Here is a 25,709-nt window from a genome sequence, read left to right on the forward strand (position 1 = left end):
GGCGTTTTCAGTCCTGGAAGGACTCCAATCCCACAGAAACACACCTCTGCTTTTAATTTTCAAGACTTTGGTTGAATTTCTTGGGTGTGTTTGATTAGGGATAGAGCCAAACTCTGCAGGACGGTGGACCACCAGGACTGTTGCCCATCCCTATGCTAAAGTGTTCTTGGTGGTTGCCGTCATCCCTCTTTTAAGTGGTTGGTAGGATGTTGCTGTGTGGCTGCGATGGTATTCTAGGTAGTTTTCATTTGGTCTGGGTGTTTTTTAGCTGCACTGCTATGAAACTGTCATGCATGATATTCTGGTCTCTAGATCTGGCTTGAGTTCTGCCTTTTAATAAGTCTTACCATTGGTTTGTGGCCAGGTGTGCAGTGCGCTGCTCCTCACCGTAGCCTGTTCCACCTTTCCTCCAGCTGCGTTGTCCACATACTGCAGTCCCTGCACGAGGGCATTATAACACTCTACACAAGCGTCGCTGCTGTCCGTCCACAGCCTGTCTGCTGCCCAGCTCTGCAATAGTGCCCTCTGGCGGCCATGACAGGAACAGCCCGGTGATCTATGCAGAGAGGTCAAGGACGTGATTGGCTGAGAGCACTGCTCCTGTAACAGAGCAATCACCGAGGTAGGTGTCTGTTGCTCCTCAGCTCTTCGGCCGGAAGGGACTCGTCTGCACAGCGCTAGTCTCCTCTCTGCCGCCCGGCCCGCCTCAGAGCCACGGCCAAATATGTCCAGTTCATCCTCCAGGAAGAGGCCTGCCCCGTGCGCCAGCTTTCGGTTTACAATCGCACTGAAACCGCACATGCAGCGGTATTGGTCCTCACAGGTGGAGTCTGGGATATAAACACCAACATCTGCCCCTTTAACATTCATGTTACAGGCACAGATGCAGCAGCTGTCAAAGTTGCGGTCTTTGAAAACATTCAGGACTGAATCAGACAGCAGCAGTATAACGTAAAGACTGTGTGCTTCGGGCAGCGGTGGTCCCGATACAGACGGCTCGACTGAGCTAAGCGGCACGCTGGTGGAGGGGGTTGACGCTGGTGAGCTGAGTTCAGTGCCATCCTGCCTGACAGAGCCTTGTCCACTGGCTGCACCCATGCCACGAGGGGTACGAGGGGTCGGCACTGAGAAGCGAGAGGCAGCCGGAGAGGGGAGGACGCCTGTGGCAGTACCAGTGGAGGCAGCGTTCATCGTCATAGAAGTGTAGTCCTGCTCCAGAAGAGCACCACTGCTGAAGAACATTCATGTGAGATCAAAATTGAACGTCAAATGTATTTTGCCACAAACATTTTTTCGTAAAATCCTTGACCTTCATATAAATCTTGATTAAATGCAAAAATAATTGTATCTTTTATTTCACATTTCACACATTGGATTGTAGTGTCAAATAGTATTTCTTCACGTGATATTTTGAAAAAATTGGACATTTGGACTTACACGTATGTGTCTCTGCTGAAGGGATTTTGTGTGGTCAGACAATACTGCTCCATCTTGGTCATATCTGTCCAGGACGGTCTGTAGTAGCAGTGCTCAGGGATTTTAAGAGGAGGCAAACACTGGCTGGGTAAGGAACGCAGTGGGGTGTACATGGAGCAACCAATCAGTGGCTGGACAGAGGACATATGGGACACAAATGAATAATCAAAGACATGGAAACAAAATAAACTTCAAGGCTTCAACATTTAAAACTTTCAGACAAGGGTTTTCCATAGCAACACTGAAGTTTTCTGTGATGAATTTTCTTATTTTCCCATTATGTTTGCCCTAGTGAAAAGTAATAGATTTAAAATGCATTAATTTCATATTAAATATCAAGTTCAAGTCAATGAACATATTTAGTGATAATTTGGTTAAGACTTACTGGTATAAAAATTCTAAAAATAAAAGTTGTAATTAAACTTCATTTGAAGTACTACTTGTGCACAATACACAATACACATTTCTTAATCTTAGGCAGAAAATATATTTTAATGTCAGTATTGATAAGGATTGTATGGTCTTTAAATAATATTGCTCTTTAAATGCAAAATATTTAAAGTGTACCTACAGTATACTTGCAATAGTTCCACTTTAGCCCAATCAAATATACTTTAGTTGGCCTTCATCACTATTTCCGCACAATTACAGTGCATTAAGTACAAAATTAGTTGTTCCAATTTAGCAGACTGTGAATATACCAGTTTAGTATACTAAAAGTACAATTGCAGGTAATTTTTATTAAGTATATAATATGTAAATGTATTTGTAGTGCACTTAAAATGAAAAAAATAAGTATTTTAAATACATTTTAGTATATTTATTTTTCACTAGGGTCGTTACCGTTATTGCTAAATCATTGTTGAAGTTCATCAGTATCAGTATTTAGACATCATGTTTCAAGCTGCTGCTAAAACCAGCACACAGTCATGAAGCCCAAAGGAGTTTTTGCTTATCTTATCATAGTGAACTAATTTTGGAGCAAAACGCACATGTACATCCTCGGTCATGTCTTCCTCCATGTCCATCTTGAAGTCCATGAAATGGCTGTTGGACTGAGAGCCGCTTGGCTGATCGTGAGCCACCGAGGGGCCAGCTGGCTCTTGACTGGGGGTGTCACGATACGTCACAATGGGAGAGAAGGCAGCGTGCTGCTCTAGAGACGGAGGCGTGGGGAACATGCGCTGGAGCTCTGCTACTGCTGAGAAGACACATCCACACACTGTTAGGGATGATGGTTCTCCTAGTATCTGCTTATTTGTAGTGCTGCTGGACTTACTTGAGGGATATGGCACTGCAGCTCTCCCTTCAACCCCTTGCGGCCGCTCCTCTGCTCCCACAGACCCAGACTTGGCTGATTGCTGGTTTGGAAATGTGCTCTGGTTTGGGTTACATGGAGAAACTTTTAATAATCTTGCCACATTTGAGACATTTTAGAGTACTGAATGGCAGGTCAATGTTTACCAAAATAATCATAAGCCTAAATAGATCATAGTGAGTGTTAGTTTATACTTAAAAAAAACAGCATATGGTTTGAGCTGGTTTAAGCTGTTCCTTAGTTGGTCAGGACCAGCTTATAGCCAGCTTAGGGCCATGCATTACTTTTAATGGAAAATAATGCATTATGTTACTTTTGTGTTACTTTTTGTCACCTGACTGGGCTTGCTTATTTGTTTTTTAATAACAAAAAAAGGCTGAAGAAAGTGCCTCTGGTATGCACTTCACTCCCAGTTTCTCACAGGGACAGGGATATTTCAGGAATAAATGGGAAACACCTGGTTATGATGTTACAAGCAATCCAGGTGTTTACCTACTTGTTTATGAGGTTTGTTTATTCCAGTGTGTTAATGTGCACACAATTTAGAGGATGCATTCACAGCCCTTTCAAGAAGATTTAATATCTCACCGCTAGTTCATCTTCCTCCTCCCCAAAGATATTCTCCAGGTCAGAGATGAGCACGATGAGATCCTTCTCTCTGGTCAGGGGAGGGTTTACTTTGGCATCTGATTCATCTGGACTTGACTCATCTGAACAGGACATCAGATTTTGAGTTATTTGCCATATACAGTTGAAGTCAAAAGTTTACATACACCTTGCAGAATCTGCAAAATGTAAATTATTTTTACCAAAATAAGAGGGGTCATACAAAATGCATTTAATTTTTACACATAAATTATTTCACATAAAATACATTTACATGTAGCCTACAAGAGAAAATAATATAAAAATTACCCAGTTCAAAAGTTTACATACACTTAATAGATTTTTAATGCTGTGTTCTTATCTAAATGATCCACACCTGTTTTTTTGTGATGATTGTTTGAGTTCCTTGTGTGTCTTGAACAGTTACACTGCCTGCTGTTTTTCAGAAAAATCCTTCAGGTCCCACAAAATCTTTGGTTTTCCAGCATTTTTGTGTATTTGAACCTTTTCCAACAATGATTGTATGATTTTGAAATCCATCTCATATGCAACTATTACAGAAAGTTAAAATGCTCACTGATGTTTCAGAAGAAAAACACTATGCATTAAGAACCAGGGGTGTAAACCTTTGAAAGAAATGAGGATGTGTACATTTTTCTTATTTTGCCTAAATATCATAATGTTTCATTTAGTACTGCTCTTCAGAAGCTACAGAAGATGTTTCCCAGAAGAAAAAATGAGTTACATTTACCCTGATCTTCAAATTTAAAAAGCTCTTAATGCAATGTGTTTCCTTCTGGAGCATCAGTGAGCGTTTGAACCTTCTGTATTAATTGCATATGAGTCTCTCAGTTTCTGCAGTGTGAAAAGATGGATCTCAAAATCATACAGTCCTGGTTGGAAAGGTTTCAAATACACAAAAGCCAATGAATTTGCAGGACCTGAAGGATTTTTCTTTTGACTTCAAATGTATCTCAGTGACTAATTGTGAACTGACCTGACTTTGGGGCTGAACTAAAGATGGACATGGCATCTTTCCCCTCAGGAACCACACTGTTACCGTTTACTTCCTCTGACTGCAAGACACAAGACAAACATGTTACAGAGAACTTTTTTTACATGGAAAAAAAATAAGACACAAAATCCTGTGCATATTAGACACAAAAACAAATGAGTGTTTTCCAAAATATGCTGGTTTGACTTCACACACTTTCCGTGAACCAAAGGCACAGGTTTATCTCAGCGTTTACAAAGAAATAGTTGCTCATTTGCGGACTAAATCTGCATTAAGCTCATTAATACTTATGGAAAAAGTTTTTTCTGATCTTAATTCTGATTTAGGTGTTTTTGTCTTTTACTGTGGCATTATTGAAATTGCCAGTGTGTTAATTTTCAGATTTATCCACTTTTAATGGCTACACAAATCAGTGAGCCATCTATATGGCTCTTCATGTCTAAGTGGGCCAGACATCAACTGCAATGTTTAGTTATCGTACATTCTTCCCTGGTGAAAAAAATAGCTAAAACCAGCCTAGGCTGGTTGGCTGGTTTTAGCTGGTCAACCAGCCTGGTTTTAGCTGGTCAGCAGGCTGGTTTTAGAGGGGTTTTGGCCACTTTTCCAGCCTGGCCAAGCTGGTCAGGCTAGAAAAACAACAGCTAAAACCAGCCTGACCAGCCTGGCCAGGCTGGGAGACCAGCTACTTCCATCCTAAACCAGCTAAGACCAGCCAACCAGCCTGTTTTGTTTTGTTTCAGCAGGGTTAACAAAGCAATAAACTCCAGGTAAACCTTAGATTTGCGGCTTGGGTCTCGGCTCAGTCCTTTCAGCTTTTTGGTGACAGGGAAGCTGTACTCAATGTCTCCCTCTTTGAAGTCATAAGGATCATCGGCGGGATCGTCCCCTCCGGCCTGTGACAGTATGTCTTTCCTCACATGCTCCTCTGAGATCTTTAACCTCTTCTGCATCTGTGTGAACAGCCTGAGAAGAAATCCATTTAAGTGTGTTGCTATTGTGAGTGTTTGTGTCTAAGGATCCCACTAGAAACATACTACTTCATAAATACACAAACTTAAGCACTTCTAGCTACACAAATGCTGACCCTGTTGAAAAAAGCAGCATTTGCTGGTCATGTGCTGGTCCTGAGCAGGAGCTAGTTGGTTAGGACCAGCACATGACCAGCTTAAACCAGCTCAAACCAGCAGAAATGCTTCAAAACATACCTAACCAGCATATGCTGTTTTTTTGTCAACAGGGGAATACAGTTAAAGCACAGTCAAATACAGCGGTTTGGACAAAATAATGTGAACACCCATTATTATAGGGTTAATGATTATGTTAACAGTCTTTATGATTATGACAAGACTTCATCAGTGAAGAAGAGTTGTTGGCAAAAAACAAAAGTAAACGATAGAGATCATCAAACACTAAGACGGATTGAGTCCAAACAACACAGAGATACTGCAGCAAAGAGACAGCAAACCTCAATATTCACTTTGAAGAACATGTTTCCACATGTTCCAATTGACCATGAGAACTTCACAAAGCCACATTCATGAAAGAGCTGCAACTGCTAAAGCTTTAATCACAGACACCAGTGTGAAATATATGTAAAATATGGTGTGATGATCATAAAACCTGGACAGTTGGAGTACTAAGATGAACATCAACATCCGTCCTGACCAGACAATTCATCTATACTGAATATGATCAAACCACTTCGGATAGTTTTGGAAAGAAGAAACGATTTTCCTATCTCCAACATCTCTGAAACATCTGGCTGAAGTTGTGTGAATGAAGTTGTGTTAAAGGAAAATGGCAGTAAAAATATGAATATGAAAATATGATGTTCACATAATTTTGTCCAATCCCCGTATGTGTTTACGTTCTCAGTGCCATCACAAGGGTGAGTGCAAATATCTATAGAATCTATTTTCACTATGTTAAAATAGTAGGATTTTCTGCTATTTAAACTACTTATAGTAAATAGTGGCAACTATCTGCAACAATATGCAATAATAATGTATTGAGTGCAAATTATAATTTACAGTTTAATAATACAAATTATTAAATGGATGTGACCTAATTGGGATAATAAAGCCCACCCTATACCTACCCTAACCCTACTCAATATTTTTACTTTTACTTTTCAATTCTTTTTTTAAGTTTTCTTGAAAATAAATGCCTTTTCAACGTGATATGATATTTAAAAAGGGAGAAAAAAAGTTAGGCAAAAGGCGGATTCGAACTCGGGTCGATCACGTGCAAAAAGACTTCACATGTGCATAGAGAGTGTTTCTGTCCTAACATGTGTTCTTTACCTCTTGAGGGCAGCTCCTTCATTTTCTGGCCGGTTCTCCTCCGAGTTGCAGCAAAGATCTGGAGGTTTTATATTATCTGCCGTGGGAATCTTGTACCTTCTCCACCACTCGTTGGTGGTGCCATTTGTTCCCAAAGGCGTCCCGTACAGCATGCTTTCACTCGCCTCCACATGTGTGGGTCCTGACGGCCCCTCCAGACAGTCTGGGATGCCCACTGGGGCCTCCGTCAGCTCGGGGTCCTGCGCCCGTGGCTGGGGGCTCAGCGTAGGTGGCAGCGGTGAAACTGGAGAATGAACGGGGGACTCGGTGGATTTTCTGGCAACAGATGGAGGTTTAGAGTATTTGCAGTCTGACAAAGGCTGGAGTGGAGCATCCAGAGGCATCAGGCCGAGCTCTGGTCCAGAGGAGAGCTGCTGATCCACACACATACGGTGGTGGAAAGGGGTCAGAGACACGCGTTTGGGGCCTTTCTCTGGTTTATCAGGCTTTTCGACTGACTTGTGTTTTTGGGTGGAGGAAGGAGGGATGGAGCTGGTGGATGAGCTTGTGCTGTTCATCTGATGCTGCTTCAACCTACACCATCAAACAGACAGGAAAAGATCAATCGAGCACAATGTAAAGGGTGTTTACTGTCAAGAATCAAGCATTTATAGTTAAAGAAAAGTCAAACTCTGGAATATCATTTTGAGTATACAGTTTAAGGAAGTTATTACATGCAATTTTGCATTGACTGTTTGAGGTGTGTGTTCACAGAGAATCTCTGCATATAGTCACACAGATTTGATGCAGTCCAGGAATAAAGCGAGAGCAGGTGGTCAGTCTGAAAATAGCTGGTGTTTTGAAGGGTTCTTCTTTATGCTTTTATACTATAAATATACTGTTGAAATATTTTAATACAGTATCCATCTTACTGCGAAATTTCAGAAATCAAACTTTGTCATTATTCCAAAACCAGCTTTTATTGAAACCAAGCTTCGACTGAGTTAAGGTCTTTGCACAGTGTGTCTGAAATTTTTGCATGTTAAAAAATTATTCAACCTCACGTTGTGTCAATCATGTCACAACGTTAATAGGAAAGGATGAAGAATCCAAAAAAAAAAATGCATATGAAAACTTCTGATTCAGTGTGCAATGACCTTAATTTTTACAAGCAAGCTAAGGGTGCTTGTATGATTACTGAATGCACTGATTTATCGTGACTGTAAAGTAAGAAACCATCATGAATTGTGAGCAGCCGGACTTCAAGGAGAAATGTGTGTCTGTGCTGTGATGAGGAGACTCACCTGGAGCAGCCGCAGAGAACTTGCTCTTTCGGGCTGGAGAAACCCCACACGCTCGAAGACAGACTGCTGCTGGATCACACACAATCACAGAACATGCTCATTAGTGCATTAACAGGCAATCAGTCTGAACAGAAATAAACTCTCACATCATGTTATGCTCACTTGCACTGAAGTGGATTGACATAACATTCCCTCCAGGCCTCATGGAGCATCCGATTCATCAGCTTCTTCCCAGAATGCTTTGGGCTGACGTTTGGAGCGCTCTCTTGGCTAGACACACTGGAGATGGTCGTCTGATAGCCACTGTCTCCTATAGATTACAGTTTAAACACACATGCACACATTTACATTTATGTCAGAAAGAAATACTGCTGAATGTTAGAGATCAACAGGCATCTCAAAAGCATGACATCAGTCTGAAGCACATTAACCTCTACACTGCAAAAAAAGGGGTTATCTTACTTAGCATTTTTGTCTTGTTCTAGTTAAAATATCTAAAATTTCTTAAATTAAGATCCATTTACTTAATGGATAATTAAGATCTCCCCCCCCCCCCCACTTAGCTCAGGATTTAGCTCAGGATCATTCTTGTCACTTGTGTATTTTACTACACTTCAAGTAGAGTTAACCTGTGGCAAATTCATTTGAATAGGTATGATTTAAAAAGGCACACACTTCTCAATAAAAGTTCTAACAGCTGGAAATGCATATCAGGGCAAAAAGCAAGCCCTGAAGTCAAAAGAACTGCCTTTAGAGCTCAGAGAAAGGAGATCTGGGGAAGAGTTCAGAAATAAATGTGCTGCATTGAAGGTTCACAGAAGCATGTAGCCTCCATTATCCATTTAAATTTTAAGCAGTTAAAACATCACAAAATGTGAAAAAAACTAAGGGGTATGAATACTTTCGCAAGGCACTGTATATCACATTTCTATAGCGTTTTATACAATATGGATAATTTCAAAGTCACTTTAAAGAAATAAAAAGGAAAATAACAGAATCGATGCAAACTTCATCAAATATGTGACAAATCCAAATGCCAAGTATCCTTATTCAAATCAATTAATTTCAATGTTGATTCAGTTCAGCTCAATAAATGTCAATGTTGCAAAAATGCATTATGAAAAAAACTGATTCCGCTTTAAAGCAAAAGACAGTAGTGTCATTATTTAGCTTCACGTTTGGTTCTCATCTGATCAGTGTCACTGCTGTAAAATCGAAGATGTTACTAAATATTATGTGTTTTCTTAAGTTTAATGGATTTTAAAGGTTCTTTATGGAAGTACAGATGCCAGTAATGAAGCTTTATTTGTAAGAGTGTACAACACTAGATGTTTTGGAACTATTACCTGAGCAGGGCCGTCCCGGTGAGGTGGGGGGTGTGAGGGGGGTTCCACAGCTTGAAGAGTCTCTGACCGACACCTGCACAGGTGCATCACTCTGAGCCACCAGCACTAAGGCTTCTGGGTAAACCATCCGCACTCCTCCTGAACGCACACACACAGAGACGTGAGGTCTTTGGACATGAGGACACACACAATTGGACTTGTGTTGTTATGAAATACTGACCTACGATGACCTCGAGTGCGGCATAACTGTGAGGGTCAAAGGTCAGGACACCATCCTCACCGACCATCTCTTTGTGTTTCAGCACCACGGGATAGAAATGACTCCAGTCCTCCATGAGTTTCCGCACCGCAGGGTCGGTCATCTTAAACGCCCGACCCGTCAGCGTCCCGCACAGGCCATATGGACTTAATACCACTACAACACACACACATAACGTGTGACACTCATCATCATGAATTATGTTGGTTCATGCAGCAGCAGCACAGTGAATGCAAGGAAGATGTGACGCACCCTGCAGTGAGCGGCTCTGAGCCAGATGCACATGCTCCTCCGTCACATGATACAGCGGCTGATGTTGTGAAACCTCCACGCTGGTGCACACGCTGCTGTCGCCATGCAGGAAGAACGAGAAGCAGCACGACAGGTGCTCACTGCACACACACAGAGAGAGAGAGAGAGAAAGAGTTAAACAGAGTGAGTGGGTTCATCACTGTACTCCCCTGCAGGAGGCGCCAAACCCAAATGCTTTTCAAACTGTCTTCCTCAAGCATTTCTCAAAAGCCTCTCAAACTCTCATCTGGTGTGGCAGCAGCTGCTGTAAAAGTGTTTCCTCTGAGGAGTTTGTTGTGAGTTATTCACACATTTATAATCAGAGATGTTTCTCTTTTGCAGCGACACATGAAGAAAGGCTTGTAGATGAAGATTCTGGTTGGATGCTCACCTGCTGTTGAGGGGCTTCTCCCCAGTCTTGTACGGCTTGACAAACCACTTTCCAATACGAACAAAATCTTTATCCATCAAACATCTGTAAATTAAACACATTAGCCATTCTAGCTACATCAATGGAACAAATACGTGGAGATAATATTGTTATATTGGGACAGTGTGTACAGTATGAGCATGTGTGAACACTATGTGTGTGTACCGGATGAGTGTGTGTTTGTGTGAACAGTATGAATATGTACAGTATGAATACACTCCTCACATTTCAGCAACCATTTTAGTATTATCTTCTCAAGGGACAATACTATAGAAATGAAACTTGGATATATTTTAGAGTAGTTAATGTGCAGTTTGTATAGCAGTATAGATTTATTGTCCTCTGAAAATAACTCAACATACAGCCATTATTGTCAAAATACCTGGCAACAAAAGCGAGTACACCCTAAGTGATAACAGCAGTATGTTGCTTGACCATGCAAAGCCACATGTCCTATTTATCATGTTAATGTTTTTGTCTGCTTGACAGGACCATACAAAGTTGTGTATCTTATATTAGAGCAGTTCAAATGAGGTGTTTTAAGTACAAATCTCTCATACTGACCACTGGATGCTCAACATGGCATCTCATGGCAAAGAACTCTCTGAGGATTTCAGAATTAAAATTGTTGCTCTCCACAAAGATGGCCAAGGCTATTAGAGGTTCAGTAACACCCTGAAACCAAGTTACACTGCAGTGGTCAGGATCATACAGAGGTTTTCCAAAATGACTTCCATACGGAACAGGCCTTGAAAAGGTCAATCAACAAAGTTGAGCACTCGTTCTGTGCGTCAGGTGCAGAACCTGCTTTAAAAAACTGATGCATGAGTGCTGCCAGCATTGCTTTAAAGGTAGCAGAAGTAGAAGGTCAGTGTTCAGACCATACACCGCACACTGCAACAAGTCGGTTTGCAAAGGTGTCGTCCCAGAAGGAAGCCTCATCTGAAGCTGGCTCACAAGAAAGCATGCAAACAGTTTGCTGAAGACAACCTGTCCAAGAGCATGAATTACTGGAACCATGTCCTGTGGTCTGATGAGACTATAAGACAAATTTGTTTGGCTCAGATGGTGTCCAGCATGTGTTGCGATGCCCTGGTGAGGAGTACCAAGAAAAATGTCTCTTGCCTACAGTAAAGCATGGGGGTGGTAGCATCATGGTCTGGGGCTGCATGAGTGCTGCTGGTACTGGGGAGCTGCAGTTCATTGAGGAAAACATGGATTCCATTATGTACTGTACATTCTGAAGCAGAACATGATGCCTTCCCTCCGGAAACTAGGCCAAATGGCAGTTTTCGAACATGATAACGATCCCAAACACACCACCAAGACCACCACCGGCTATACAAGCTGCACATTGACTACTCTAAAATATATCCAAGTTTCATTTCTATATTATTGTCCCTTGTTGCTGAAATGTGAGGGGTGTACTCACTTTTCAGTTTGAGCATGCACATTATGAACACGTACCTCTCCAGCAGATTGTGAATAGCCTTGAAAAGCAGCGTCCGGCACTCATATGACAGGCCACATTCCCATAATCCCTCTTCCACCACTGTAAGACAATTCCACAACACAGCAGTTAATCACAACTATCTGCATTGTTACAAAACTATACACACACAGACAGAGAGCAGTGGATCTGAGGGTTATTGTGTGTTTCTCATCTGTTATCTCATCTCGTGAACGCTCAGACACCCTGTCAGAAGCAGCACTCAATGTCTGCTCTGAAGAGCCCCTGAGGCCCCTGGAAAACACAGAAACACATCAAATGCTCATTTACATATAAAATAGGAGGAAACATACTTTTGATTGAGCTGTGTGCTTATGGTATATTTATATAAAATATATGGCACTTGTTTTGATGTATTTTGATATTTAATGCAATGACATGTATACATTTGAAAACTGGCACTTTAAGGCTCCAAATATTTTCTTTATCTTTAGTAACAACATTTTGAATCATCTAACTTTTAACCAGTAAGAGTTTAAATGAATTGCATTAGCACCTTCCAGTATTTCCAGAGAATTGTGTTGAAAACAAAAAAAGCATCTGCTCATGTGTGAAGACGGGGCAAACTAGAACGAAGGAAGTGCAAGAAAAAAAAAGTATGTGAAAGCTTTCAAACCAGTGAAAGGAACATGGTGGAGCTTCAGACATGAAGGTTAAGACCAGTTTATCTCAAATAGCACTGACTGTCACACAACAGCACCTGTACCCAAGCTGCTAATGACAAGCACATCAATAAATCACTGCAAAGATACAGCCACAGTGTGAAATACAGTGCCTATAGAAAATCTTTGTACCCCTTTGAAATAGTTACTTTATTTGTCATACAGCCTGAAATCAAACCCCATCCCAAATAACTTTTCCAGCTTTATTTACAAAGTTGGTCTTAAAACATAAAACCAATGACAGAAAAACCACAACAATTCTGCAAATTTATAGAAAAAAAAATTAGAATAACAGGGTTAGTAAAGTCATCAGTCCAGTGATTTAATGCTTGAAGAGCCACCTTTTGCTTTGATAACAGCCATCAGTCTTTTTGGATATGTGTAACCCCTACCCCCAGGTCCTACTAGCACCCATTCTGAGCAGGTCTCGAACCTCTGGCATGGAAGGCGGATGCACAAACAAGGAGGCTAAAGACTGCAGCCCCTCGTGTCTGTCGCTAGTGCGCCTCTTGAGATCAGGGGAGTGAGGTTTACTTTCACAGCACCTACCGCTGGCCTCTGTTACACTCACCCCCCTAAACCTTACTCCCACCCGGGTCACGGCACCAATGTAATCCCTACACCCGGGTCCTACTCTCACCCACTGCAAGTGGGTCTCGAACCCGGGTTTCCGTCATGGGAGGCGGGCGCACAAACAAGGAGGCTAAAGACAGCAGCCCCTAGTGTCTGTCACTAGTGCGCCTCTTGAAATCAGGGGAGTGAGGTTTACCTGCACAGCACCTACTGCTGGCCTCTGTTACATGTGTCTGTGCTAGCTTTGCACACTTGATTAAGGAATATTTGCCCATTCTTCGGTTAAATTCTGTGGTAAGCACCAATGGACTGCTCTCTTAAAATCCATCCATAGATTTTCTATTGGATTTACATCAGGGTTCTGACTTGGCCACTCAAGGACATTCACCTTTTTATCCTTAAGCCATTTCATTGTTGTTTTGGCAGTATGTTTAGGGTCCTTGTCATGTTGAAAGGTAAACGCGTGTTGAAGAGGGACGCAGGTTTTTCTCAAGAATTTGGATGTACTTGGCGGCATCCATTTTCCCTTCAATTCGACCAATCGCCCAGTCCCAGCTGAAGAGAAACACCCCCACAACATAATACTGCCACCACCATGCTTCATAGTAGGTATTGGTGTGTTTTGGGTTTTTGCCCAACATAGAGCTTGGAGTTCAGTCCAAAAAGGTCAATTTTGGTCTTATCAGAGCCAGAAAGTAACTTTTCCAAATGAGTTTCTGCATAGCATAAACGAGAAAGGCTTCTTTTGTGCCACTCTGCCATACAGGCCAGCTTTGTATAAAGCTTGGAAGATAGTTGTCACATGCATAGATTGACCAGACTTTAAAATTGCCTTTGGCCTCCTGGTAGCTTCTCTTATCCATGTCTTCCTGCCTGATCTAGGTAATGTGCTGGTTGTGCCATACGAGGGATAGCTAAAAAGTGTTTTTGTAGCCTTTTCCTAACTTGTGCCTTTCTACAACTTCATCCCAGATGTCTTCTAAAAGCACTTTCCCAACCATGGTGAAATCTTTGATGTTCCATGCACTACTAACAGTGGAATCTTCAAGAAAACAGCTTGTTTTATTCCGAAGTAATCAACGGCACTACTACTGATGTCAGGTTGGGCAATTAGCCTGGTGTTTATTCTGGAAGTTAATTTCTTGCACCTGAGCAAGTTTATAATGGTATACTCAAAGAGGCAGATCACTTTACCAAACCAGCCATTTCACTGATTAATTTTTAATAATCCTCCAGATTTTTTTTTAATTATATTTTTACTTTAATGATGCGTGTACATGCAGCTCAAAAAATGTAGACTTAATTTATTTTATTTTCCGGGGTGTAATGTGACAAAAAGTTAAAGGTTTTCACAGGGTATGATGATTTTCTATAGGCACAGTATCAGAAAGATTATTATTACATGCTGGTGAAGTTCTTAGAAATGTTTTCTGAACTAAAACATTTTTGACTAGAAAAACTGATTTGAGTGAAATTAAAACCACAAAGTGAAGCTGCCAACTTCAGCCACTCACCATGAAACAAAGGATCAGATAAAAAACTGACTTTAGTCTGTTTATCTAGGCCATTGTGTGTGAACTTAGAAGCTGAAACACACATAAAGCACTGAATTGAGGCTATGACCTCTACAGTGACCTCTACAATAACGGGGGAACAGATACAAACCAGCGGAGCAGAGGCTGGTGTTTGGGTGCGGCGGTGCTCCGTGATCTGCTGCTTTGTTGATGTTTCACAGCAGACTGAATGAAATTTCCTTACTCGCCAGAATTTCCTCGTAACCATGGCAACACAGCCGGAGAAACACACACACACACACACACACACACACACACACACACACACACACATTCTCATACACACACACACTATAGTGCTAATGGAGACAGACAAACAGCACTGAATGAAGATCTGACAGTCTGTACCTACAGCTCACACACACACACAAACACACACACACACACACACACATGATGAGATCTACACACTACCATTTGTCTCATGTGGCAGTATGTGATACATGCTCAGCTCTATCAACAGTCAATTCAACTAGACAATAATTTTGATCTCCTCTGTTATGTGTTTATTCTTCAAAGACAGTCATGCAGCTGTCATTGATCTACTCAGCCTTTATTGTTGTCAAGTTTTTCATAATGATGCACAGTTCTTGCATCATTTTCGGTCACCAACACTGTCTTGATCAATGATTTCAGTCAAAACCTTTTTCTTTTTTTTCAGACACATATTTCAAATAACCAAAATGTAATGCTATGTAACTTCACACAGTCCAGATCAGTAAGTGACTGTGGTTTCTGAATAAATTTGGATCTGTGTACATCTACTGTAAGCGCATGAGGGCTCAGATAAGTTTTTTTTTTTACTGTGGTGAGAGACTTTAGGCCTGAAACACAAAGCTTGTTTTGAACGTGCAGCAATTGTTCAAGCTGTTATTACTTTGACTCGTGTATGATCTCACATGCTTTAGTAACTGGCCAGCAGATCTTGAGTGAGTTCACACGTGTTTATTTCAGGCTGTTCTCTCTCTCTCCCTCTCTCGCTCTCTCCCTCTCTCCTCAACACAAATGAGCAGTGACTGAACTGGGTCGCCACTGCATGTGCTGCAGCGCCTCAGTCTGGCCACTAGTGGGAGTCGTGCTGGTGGTGCCGCCGCACACAAAGCTGCTATTGAGTCATGTAGCTGATGCCAGCATGTCTCCAGTCCATTTGATCAATACACTGAGAAGCAGTGGCCACACACACTGCACACTGACAGCGTCTGAATGCAAGACTGAACTACTTCAGTGCTTAAGTATACGTAAGGTTCACACGTCAGTCATGAAATTGATGACAATGAAACAGTGGTAACCATAGCAAAGTTTTGATTTCTTGCAGTTGAGAACAAACTTGATGGCAACAGTTTTACCCATTGACTAAACACTATTTTGGAGCAAAACATCAGGTTTTTACTAACCCACCACTGACACCCTTTGTGTTTAGTTCGTAATTTTGACTTTATTCTCAAAATATTTTGACTTTATTCTCAAAATAATTTGACTTTATTCTCGTCAATTTGACTTTATTCTCGTCATTTCGACTTTATTCTCAAAATATTTTGACCTTATTCTCGTAATTTCGACTTCATTTTTAAAATATTTCAACTTCATTATTAAAACATTTTGACTTTATTTTCAAAATATTTTGACTTTATTTTCAAAATATTTAAATTTTATTCTTGTAATTTTGACTTCATTTTTTAAATATTTCAACTTTATTATTAAAATATTTTGACTTTATTCTCAAAATATTTAGATTTTATTATCGTGATTTCGACTTCATTTTTAAAATATTTCAACTTTATTATTAAAATATTTTTACTTTATTTTCAAAATATTTCGATTTTATTCTCAAAAAATGTTGACCTTATTCTCGTAATTTCGACTTCATTTTAAAAATATTTCAACTTCATTATTAAAATATTTTGACTATTTTCAAAATATTTTGACATTATTTTCAAAATATTTTGACTTTATTCTTAAAATATTTAGATTTTATTCTCGTAATTTCAACTTCATTTTTAAAATATTTCAACTTTATTCTCAAAATATTTAGATTTTATTCTCGTAATTTCGACTTCATTTTTAAAATATTTCGACTTTATTTTCAAAATATTTTGACTTCATTCTCGTAATTTTGACTATATTCTCAAAACATTTAACCTTTATTCTCGTAATTTCGACTTCATTTTTAAAATATTTCAACTTTATTTTCAAAATATTTTGACTTTTCTCAAAATATTTCAATTTTATTCTCAAAACATTTCACCTTTATTCTCATCATTTCGACTTTATTCTCAAATTATTTTGACTTTATTCTCGTAATTTCGACTTCATTTTTAAAATATTTCAACTTTATTATTAAAATATTTTCAAAATATTTTGACTTTATTCTAGTAATTTAAACTTTTTTTTTAATACTACAACTTTATTCTTGTAATTTCGACCTTATTCTCACAATATTTCAACTTTATTCTCAAAATATTTAAACTTTTTTCCTCGTAATTTCGACTTTATTCTCAAAACATTTCGGCTTTACTCTCATAATTTTGACATTCTTAAAATATTTCAACTTTATTCCTAAAACATTTTGCCTTTAGTTTCATAATTTTGAGGAATGTTTCCATAGTTCTTCTCATGTGCCATTGACAGCAGTATCACATATAGTATAATATAATGTCATTCTAAAAGTTCATGTAAATGTTTCCTCTTCATCCACAAGCACATGTAAGCTGCTCTGTGTATTAAGTCTTCCGTAAAAGGATTGTAAGTGCTTTTGAAGCTGTATGACCACATGAACTCACTCTGACAGCACGTCATCCACTAATAAAATCACATCTGGAGTGTGTTTCCAGGTAAAAAAAAACTTTCTGTTTCAGTGTAAACCTCCAGCTTTCACAAAACTCCAGAAATTCATTCATATGTCTCAAACTCTTTGACTTTTGCATGTGTGAGTCATTTTTTGTAAACGTGGGCCAAACTGGAGGAATCTCCTACAGCTTCACTCTCTCTCTCTGTTCAACATCATGATCCATCTGCATCAGATCATCTCATGAACTCCACTATCACACACATTCACATGCCAATCACTAGTTTTTGCTGTTATAAACACTAATTGACTGACTGTATTTGAAGAACAGAGGAGTGTGTCTGTGAACAGAAGTGATGGAATTAAACTGCACTGACTCTTCATTCAGGCCTTGTGCTATGATTTATGGAAACGGAAACAAGAAGAATCTGTTCCCATCCCAATAGCCTGTATTCTATTGACTGAAGTCTATTGACTCCTGCTCCAGATCTCACTATTTTCATAGACTCCAGTGCCAGTTACAGTATACTAATAATTCACTGTAATTTTAAAAAATGCCATGGAGATTTTTACAATGAATATACATACACTTTATTATCAAAATATTTAAACTTTATTCTCAAAACATTTTGACTTTATTCTCAAAATATTGAGATTTTATTTGTGTAATTTCGACTTTATTCTTAAAATATTTTGACTTTATGATCAAAACATTTTGACTTTATTCTCATAATTTGGACTTTATTCTCGTAATTTTAATTTTGATTTTATTTTCATAATTTCGAATAAATATACATTTTCACTTTATTATCAAAATATTTTGACTTTATTCTCAAAATATTTTTACTTTATTCTTATAATTTCGAGTAAATATACATTTTCACTTTATTCTCAAAATATTTTGACTTTATTCTCATAATTTTGACTTTATTCTCAAAATATTTAGATTTTTATTCTTGTAATTTCAACTTTATTCCTAAAATATTTTGACTTTATTATTAAAATATTTTGACTATTCTCATAATTTTGACCTTATTCTCAAAACATTTTGATTTTACTCTCGTAATTTCGAATAAATATACATTTTCACTTTATTATCAAAATATTTCGTCTTTATTCTCAAAATATTTTGACTTTATTCTCGTAATTTTGACTTTATTCTCAAAATATTTAGATTTTTATTCTTGTAATTTCAACTTTATTCCTAAAATATTTTGACTTTATTATTAAAATATTTTCACTTTATTCTCAAAATATTTTGACTTTATTCTCGTAATTTTGACTTTATTCTCAAAATATTTAGATTTTATTCTTGTAATTTCGACTTTATTTTTAAAATATTTTGTCTTTTATATCAAAATATTTTGACTTTATTCTCAATTTTTTTTTACTTTATTCTCGTAATTTTGACTTTATTCTCAAAACATTTTGATTTTATTCTCATAATTTCGACTTCATTCTTAAAATATTTTGACTTTATTCTCGTAATTTCGACTTTATTCTCAAAATATTGTCTTTATTCTCATAATTTTGACTTTATTCTCAAAATATTTTGATTTTATTTTCATAATTTCGACTTCATTCTTAAAATATTTTGACTTTATTCTCATAATTTCAACTTTATTCTCAAAATATTTTGACTTTATTCTTGTAATTTTGACTTTATTCTCAAAATATTTAGATTTTATTCTTGTAATTTCGACTTTATTTTTAAAATATTTTGTCTTTTATATCAAAATATTTTGACTTTATTCTCAAAATTTTCTTACTTTATTCTCGTAATTTTGACTATATTCTCAAAACATTTTGATTTTATTCTCATAATTTCGACTTCATTCTTAAAATATTTTGACTTTATTCTCGTAATTTCGACTTTATTCTCAAAATATTGTCTTTATTCTCATAATTTTGACTTTATTCTCAAAATATTTTGATTTTATTCTCATAATTTCGACTTTATTCTCAAAATATTGACTTTATTCTCATAATTTCGACTTTATTCTCAAAATATTGTCTTTATTCTCAAAATATTTTGACTTTATTCTCGTAATTTTGACTTTATTCTCGTAATTTCGACTTCATTCTTAAAATATTTTGACTTTATTCTCAAAATATTTTGACTTTATTCTCGTAATTTCGACTTCATTCTTAAAATATTTTGACTTTATTCTCGTAATTTCAACTTTATTCTCAAAATATTTTGACTTTATTCTCGTAATTTCGACTTCATTCTTAAAATATTTTGACTTTATTCTCGTAATTTCGACCTCATTCTCAAAATATTTAAAATTTATTGAATGCATTTTTAAATTCAATTTTTGAATTGAATGAATTTCACATTTTTATAATTTATATACATTTTTCTTGTGTCTAGTTCTAAAATGCTTCATTAGATAAATTGTAAGTAAAACTTACATGATTTTTTAATTCTCTTTTTCATTTTCCTGATAATGAATCCATTGAATACAGTTGTGGACAGGAGAGACATTTGAAGTCAAAAAGGTTATGAATCACTGTATTATGGGCATATTAAATCAATTATGTTGGTTGTTTAGAAACTCTGACATTTCTAAAAGTCACTGACATTCTTAATGTTCTTTTTATGTTCTATGTCAGAATGTGCTGATGTTTATTTGTGTTGAAGTGTTTGGTTATTAAACTGCTTCTGCCAGTTAGCATTCAGAATCTTCACTGCAGTCGTCGTCATCGCTCACTGTCTCTATATTCATCAGCTGAACAGTGATTGTGTTTCTGCTGTTTGAGGAAGTAGCGCAAATCGCCTGGTTTCCTGTGCAGAAAAATGAATGCTCACTCCAGCAAGCAGTGATGTGGAACTTCCTCATTCATGACTCAGACGATGGCGCTTTAACACTGCTCTCGACTCAGTCATTCATCTCTTCCATTCAGGTGCACTGAGGCATAAACAGGAAATTGCTGTGGTCATGCCCCAAAAAAACCAGGAAGTCCTGTGAAACATTACCAGCGGATATCAGATTCTCCTTGCCAGTTTAAAACATCTAAGCGAGTGACGACAGCACGTCCGATTATTACGCATTATGACAGCCGCAACAATCCTGTGTGTATAAATAACTATGCAAACGATTCTGCTTAATGAGTGATTATGGGTGAACTCACGTCATCTACTCTTACTCAAATCACCACCACTCCAGTCATTATCACAGTAACAGTATACACAATATAATAATATAACATAACAATATAATAATTCAACTCAAAACTGTGAGTTTGGGACTGACAACCTTATTTTTTGACAGGTGTGGCTCTCAAACGACTCGTTCTCACAGCAGCAGGATCGCTCGCGGATCTTTTAATGTGAAACACAGTGTAATAAAAGCGAGAGATTTTCTCCATCAATCATCAGCATGAGAGAGATTTATGATTCTGCTGAAACAATCATTTCAGGGTGGATTCTGCCAAGAAGAAGAGAAAATGTGAAAATATTCGATGAGAGGATATTTGGGAAATGCACAGATGTGAGAGAGCATCAAAAAAGACGAGAAAACAACAGAAAAAACGTCAAAGAGGAGATGCTGTGTTACACATCAGTGCATTCAGTGCTCAACATGCCGTTCACAACACGACTGCTCTTACATTCACAAACACAGTGTGTTTATAACCGTCAAATAATTAGACTCTGCAACTATAAAACAAAACCGTGACCCAAAACACACAGACGCCATGGTCAGCTTCATCAGCACACGCAAACACACATGTGCTGTTTAAAACAACATCATCCCTGTATCATCAGAACAATAACTCCAGCCATGAATATCCAGAGCTTTCCTCATGTGTGTTTGACACAAGCACCCCTCACATCTCCACAACTCTGTTGAATGTGCACTTTTAATATACTTCAAATCTTAAACATATTAAATAACCTCTTAAAGGTGCCATAGAATGGAAAACTGTATTTACCTTGGTATAGTTGAATAATAACAGATCTGTACATGGACATGACATAAGGTAAGTCTCAAACACCATGGTTTCCTCCGTCTTATATAAATCTGGTGTTTGCAAAAGACCACTGAACAAGAGGCTATACAACAGCGACTACACAATAGTCGCGATCGTTAATAGTTAACCCTCCAACATTTGCATAGCCCAATCATCAGAAGTTCTGCAAGTAGGCTATTGTGAAAAACAAAGTGAGGACAATAGCGAAAATGGCAGATCATGGAAATAAATGTTATGTTCCAGGTTGTGCAGGAGATGTTAAGTGCAGGGATGGGTTGGTGTCTGTACTCAGAAAGGCAAGGAAAACAAATGATACGTTCTAATAAAATAAGGCGAGACACTAAAGGGACACGGTTAGCTTCTTTTGCTAACACTAGCCTGTTACATTGCAGTACATAAGATTTCACTTACCATACAATCATAGTAAGGAGAGATGACTGTGTGGTCGATGGTGAATGATTTACAGATCCTGAGCATCACTAACAAGCATCTAAACTTGTAAAATATGTGGTAAGTACTGCCGCTGTAGTATAGCGTTACACAGAGCTCGGCAATCGCAAATCAAAAGTGAAAGTAAAATGATCGTGCATTCAAAACGGCAGTTTCAATGACCCGCATATTAATAGCTCGGGCTCTGTGATTAAATATATATTTTCCTCCATGTGTGAGCTACTGAATGAGCTGCTCTGTGAAACTGCCAATCAGAGTAGAGCTCATCATTATTATTCATGAACCTTCCAAATAAGGTAACAACAGACCATTTTACTCTAGGGACAAATCCTAGGGTTGTAAATGGACCTGTAAAACCGTTTCTGGAGAATTTTATCATATACCTTCTATGTAGATATCAGAGAACAATTTAAAATATTGTATTAATGCATTCTATGGCACCTTTAAAAATAACGGTGTTTAAAGGGTTCTTCAAGCCATAAAAGAACCATTCAGTCAAAGGTTCTTTAAAGAACCATCTTGGATTTCATCAAAAATATCTTAATTTGTGTTCCGAAGATGAAGGAAGGTCTTACGGGTTTGGAACGACATAAGAGTGAGTAATTAATGAGAGAATTTTCATTTTTTGGGTAAACTATCCCTTTAAGTGCAGTACATGCACTATATATATATATATATATATATATATATATATATATATATATATATATATATATAACAATCTCTTTAAGGTCTACAGTGTATCTGGAAAGTATTCATAGCGCTTCACTTTATCCACTATTTGCCTTATTCTACAATGGATTAAATTGATTAATTTTCCGCAAAATTCTACAAACAATACCCCATAATGACAATGTGACAGAAGTTAGTTTGAAATCTTTGCAAATGTATTAAAAATAAAAAAAACAATCACATGTACATAAGTATTCACAGCCTTTGCTCAATACCTTTTTAAAGGACCTTTGGCACCAATTACATCTGCAAATCTCTTTGAGTATGATTCTACAAGTTTAGCACACACATTTTGAGGCAGTTTCTTCCATTCTTATTTGCAGGACCTCTCAAGCTCCATCAGGTTGGATGGGGAGCGTCGGTGCACAGCCATTTTCAGATCTCTTCAGAGATGTTCAATCGGGTTCAAGTCTGGGCTCTGACTGGACCACTCAAGGACATTCACAGAGTTGTCCCGTAGCCACTCCTTTGTTATCTTAACTGTGTGCTTAGGGTCATTGTCCTGTTGAAAGATGAACCGTCGCCCCAGTCTAAGGTCCAGAGCACTCTAGGGCAGGTTTTCATCAAGGATGTCTCTGTACACTGCTGTCATCTTTCCCTCGATCCTGACTAGTCTCCCAGTTCCTGTTGCTGAAAAACATTCCCACAGCATGATGCTGCCCCCACCATGCTTCACTGTAGGGATGGTATTGGCCAGGTGATGTGCGGTGAACGTTTGTCATGTGCCTTTTACTGAGGAGTGGCTTCTGTTTGGCCACTCTACCATACAGGACTGATTGGTGGAGAGCTGCAGAGATGGTTGTTCTTCTGCAAGTTTCTCCTCTCTCCACAAAGAAATGCTGGAGCTCTTTCAGAGTAACCATTGGGTTCCTGGTCACTTTCCTGACCAAAGCCCTTCACACCCGATCGCTCAGTTTGGCCGGGTGACCCGTCTAGGAATAGTCCTATGTGGTTCCAAACTTCTCCCATTATTGGATGATGGAGGCCAATATGCTCATTGGGATCTTCAATGCTGCAGAATTTTTGTCAGTACCCTTCACCAGATCTGTGCCTCAAAACAATCCTGTCTCGAAGGTCTAAAGACAATTCCTTGGACCTCATGGCTTAGTTTGTGCTCTGACATTCTCTGTTAACTGTGGGTTAATATAAACAGGTGTGTGCCTTTCCAAATCATGGACTTAAATTAAGTTGTAGAAACATCTCAAGGATGATCAGTGGAAACAGAATGCACCTAAGCTCAATGTCAAAGGGATAGTTCACCCAAAAATGAAAATTTGATGTTTATCTGCTTACCCCCAGGGCATCCAAGATGTAGGTGGCTTTGTTTCCTCAGAAAAATACAAACGAAGATTTTTAATGAAAACCGTTGCAGTCTGCCATCCTTATTATGGGCTTGGATGGGCACCAAACCTTTAAAAGTAAACAAAAACATGCACAGACAAATCCAAATTACACTCTGCGGCTCGTGATGATACATTGATGTCTTAAGACACGAAACGATCGGTTTTTGTGAGAAACTGAACAGTATTTATATCATTTTTTACCTTTGATACACAGCCACGTCCATCTGTCCTGAGCACGAGTTTGGCATCAGTCACGTCACATATGCACGCGCTCTAACGTAGAATACGCAAACGCCGTAAGGGGAAATCAGGGAAAAGTCCCGGATGAGTTCGCGCAAGCAAACGTAATCTTTTAGCTTTAAATCGGTTTAAACAATCAGGATACGCTCAAGTAATTACCATTTTGAATAGCCGCTATACCCACAATCTCTGTGCTCTGTGTAAACAATGAGTGTCGTATTCATGCAACAGATCGCTTACGGCGTTTGCGTATTCTACGCCAGAAGCGCGTGCACATGTGACGTGACTGATGCCAAACTCGTGCTCATGACAGATGGACGTGGCTGTGTATCAAAGGTAAAAAATGATATAAATACTGTTCAGTTTCTCACAAAAACCGATCGTTTCGTGTCTTAAGACATCAATGTATCATCACGAGCCGCAGGGTGTAATTTGGATTTGTCTGTGCATGTTTTTGTTTACTTTTAAAGGTTTGGTGCCCATCAACGTCCATGATAAGGATGGCAGACTGCACCGGTTTTCATTAAAATTCTTTGTTTGTGTTTTTCTGAGGAAACAAAGTCACCTACATATTGGATGCAATGGGGGTAAGCAGATAAACATCAAATTTTCATTTTTGAGTGAACTATCCCTTTAAGTGTTATAGCAAAAGCTGTGAATACTAATGTACATGTAATTTTTTAGATTTTATTTTTAATACATTTGCAAAGCTTTCAAACTTCTTTCACGTTGTCATTATGGGGTATTGTTTGGAGGAAAATAATGAACTTAATCCATTTTGGAATAAGGCTGCAACATAACAAAATGTGGAAAAAGTGAAGCGCTGTTAATACTTTCCAGATGAACTGTACATAAGTGAATACAAACATACTTGCTTTTAGAGTATTTTATCTCCATAACAAGCACTCTGTTTAAAAGAACACTACAGTCAAAGGTATTGTGTGCCAGTTCTTCAATGTAATCCGTCTGCTTGTCATGGTGTTACTAAACAGCTGGCGAGGTGTTCTGGGTGGGTTAAATGTGCTGCTTTGTGGTTGTTAAAGTATTATGTGTGGTTGCTAAGGTGTTCAGCATCACTCAGTAAGTCAGTCTTACCCTCCAGCTCGCGGTGGATGATGTCAGTCAGGTTTGGTTCTTCACCCCACCAGAAGATCCAGAGCTCTTTGGCATCAGGTTTGATCTTGCGTCTCCAGACACACAGCAGGTTTGCACGAACACACTGCATGAAGCTTCGTAAAACCGGGTCGTCCTGCGCCGGAGCGGAAATCACCGGCCCGTACGCCAGACCGCCAACGCTGTAGCAGCGCCATTTAATGCCCGTCAGCTCTGCCTGCACAGGAGAACAATTAACACATCAAACGATGAACAGTCACCTACACACTGAGACAGGTGCATGTACTGTAGATGCACACCAGTAAATCATTAATACAATAGTTAATCTAATTAAACAATCAACCCAGATTCATCTAGCTACAACTGATTATCATTTAACACCTGGATCTGTGCTGCACATTTCACGTGCCATTCATAATGTCATA

General features: G+C 38.5%; 1 protein-coding gene across 2 annotated transcripts in view; it reads right to left on the bottom strand.

The window, feature by feature from the left end:
* LOC141335097 (mediator of RNA polymerase II transcription subunit 13-like) overlaps window positions 1–25,709 on the bottom strand; it is a 58,739-nt gene that overhangs the window by 19,515 nt on the left and 13,515 nt on the right. The window contains exons 2-17 of one of the 2 annotated variants that reach the window (XM_073840403.1): window positions 25,267–25,501; window positions 11,795–11,879; window positions 10,289–10,372; window positions 9,859–9,998; window positions 9,568–9,762; window positions 9,348–9,485; window positions 8,164–8,311; window positions 8,002–8,067; window positions 6,719–7,291; window positions 5,189–5,378; window positions 4,398–4,476; window positions 3,383–3,504; window positions 2,756–2,855; window positions 2,469–2,677; window positions 1,438–1,607; window positions 348–1,228 (exon numbers count right to left, since the gene is read on the bottom strand). In XM_073840403.1, the coding sequence (XP_073696504.1) occupies window positions 348–1,228; window positions 1,438–1,607; window positions 2,469–2,677; window positions 2,756–2,855; window positions 3,383–3,504; window positions 4,398–4,476; window positions 5,189–5,378; window positions 6,719–7,291; window positions 8,002–8,067; window positions 8,164–8,311; window positions 9,348–9,485; window positions 9,568–9,762; window positions 9,859–9,998; window positions 10,289–10,372; window positions 11,795–11,879; window positions 25,267–25,501 (3,415 nt within the window). Of the gene's footprint in view, window positions 1–347; window positions 1,229–1,437; window positions 1,608–2,468; window positions 2,678–2,755; window positions 2,856–3,382; window positions 3,505–4,397; window positions 4,477–5,188; window positions 5,379–6,718; window positions 7,292–8,001; window positions 8,071–8,163; window positions 8,312–9,347; window positions 9,486–9,567; window positions 9,763–9,858; window positions 9,999–10,288; window positions 10,373–11,794; window positions 11,880–25,266; window positions 25,502–25,709 lie in introns of both variants that reach the window. The other variant, XM_073840402.1, reaches the window with a different exon arrangement.

The sequence above is a fragment of the Garra rufa genome, chromosome 5 (genome assembly GCF_049309525.1).
Source record: "Garra rufa chromosome 5, GarRuf1.0, whole genome shotgun sequence".
In the NCBI taxonomy this organism is placed as follows: Eukaryota; Metazoa; Chordata; class Actinopteri; order Cypriniformes; family Cyprinidae; genus Garra; species Garra rufa.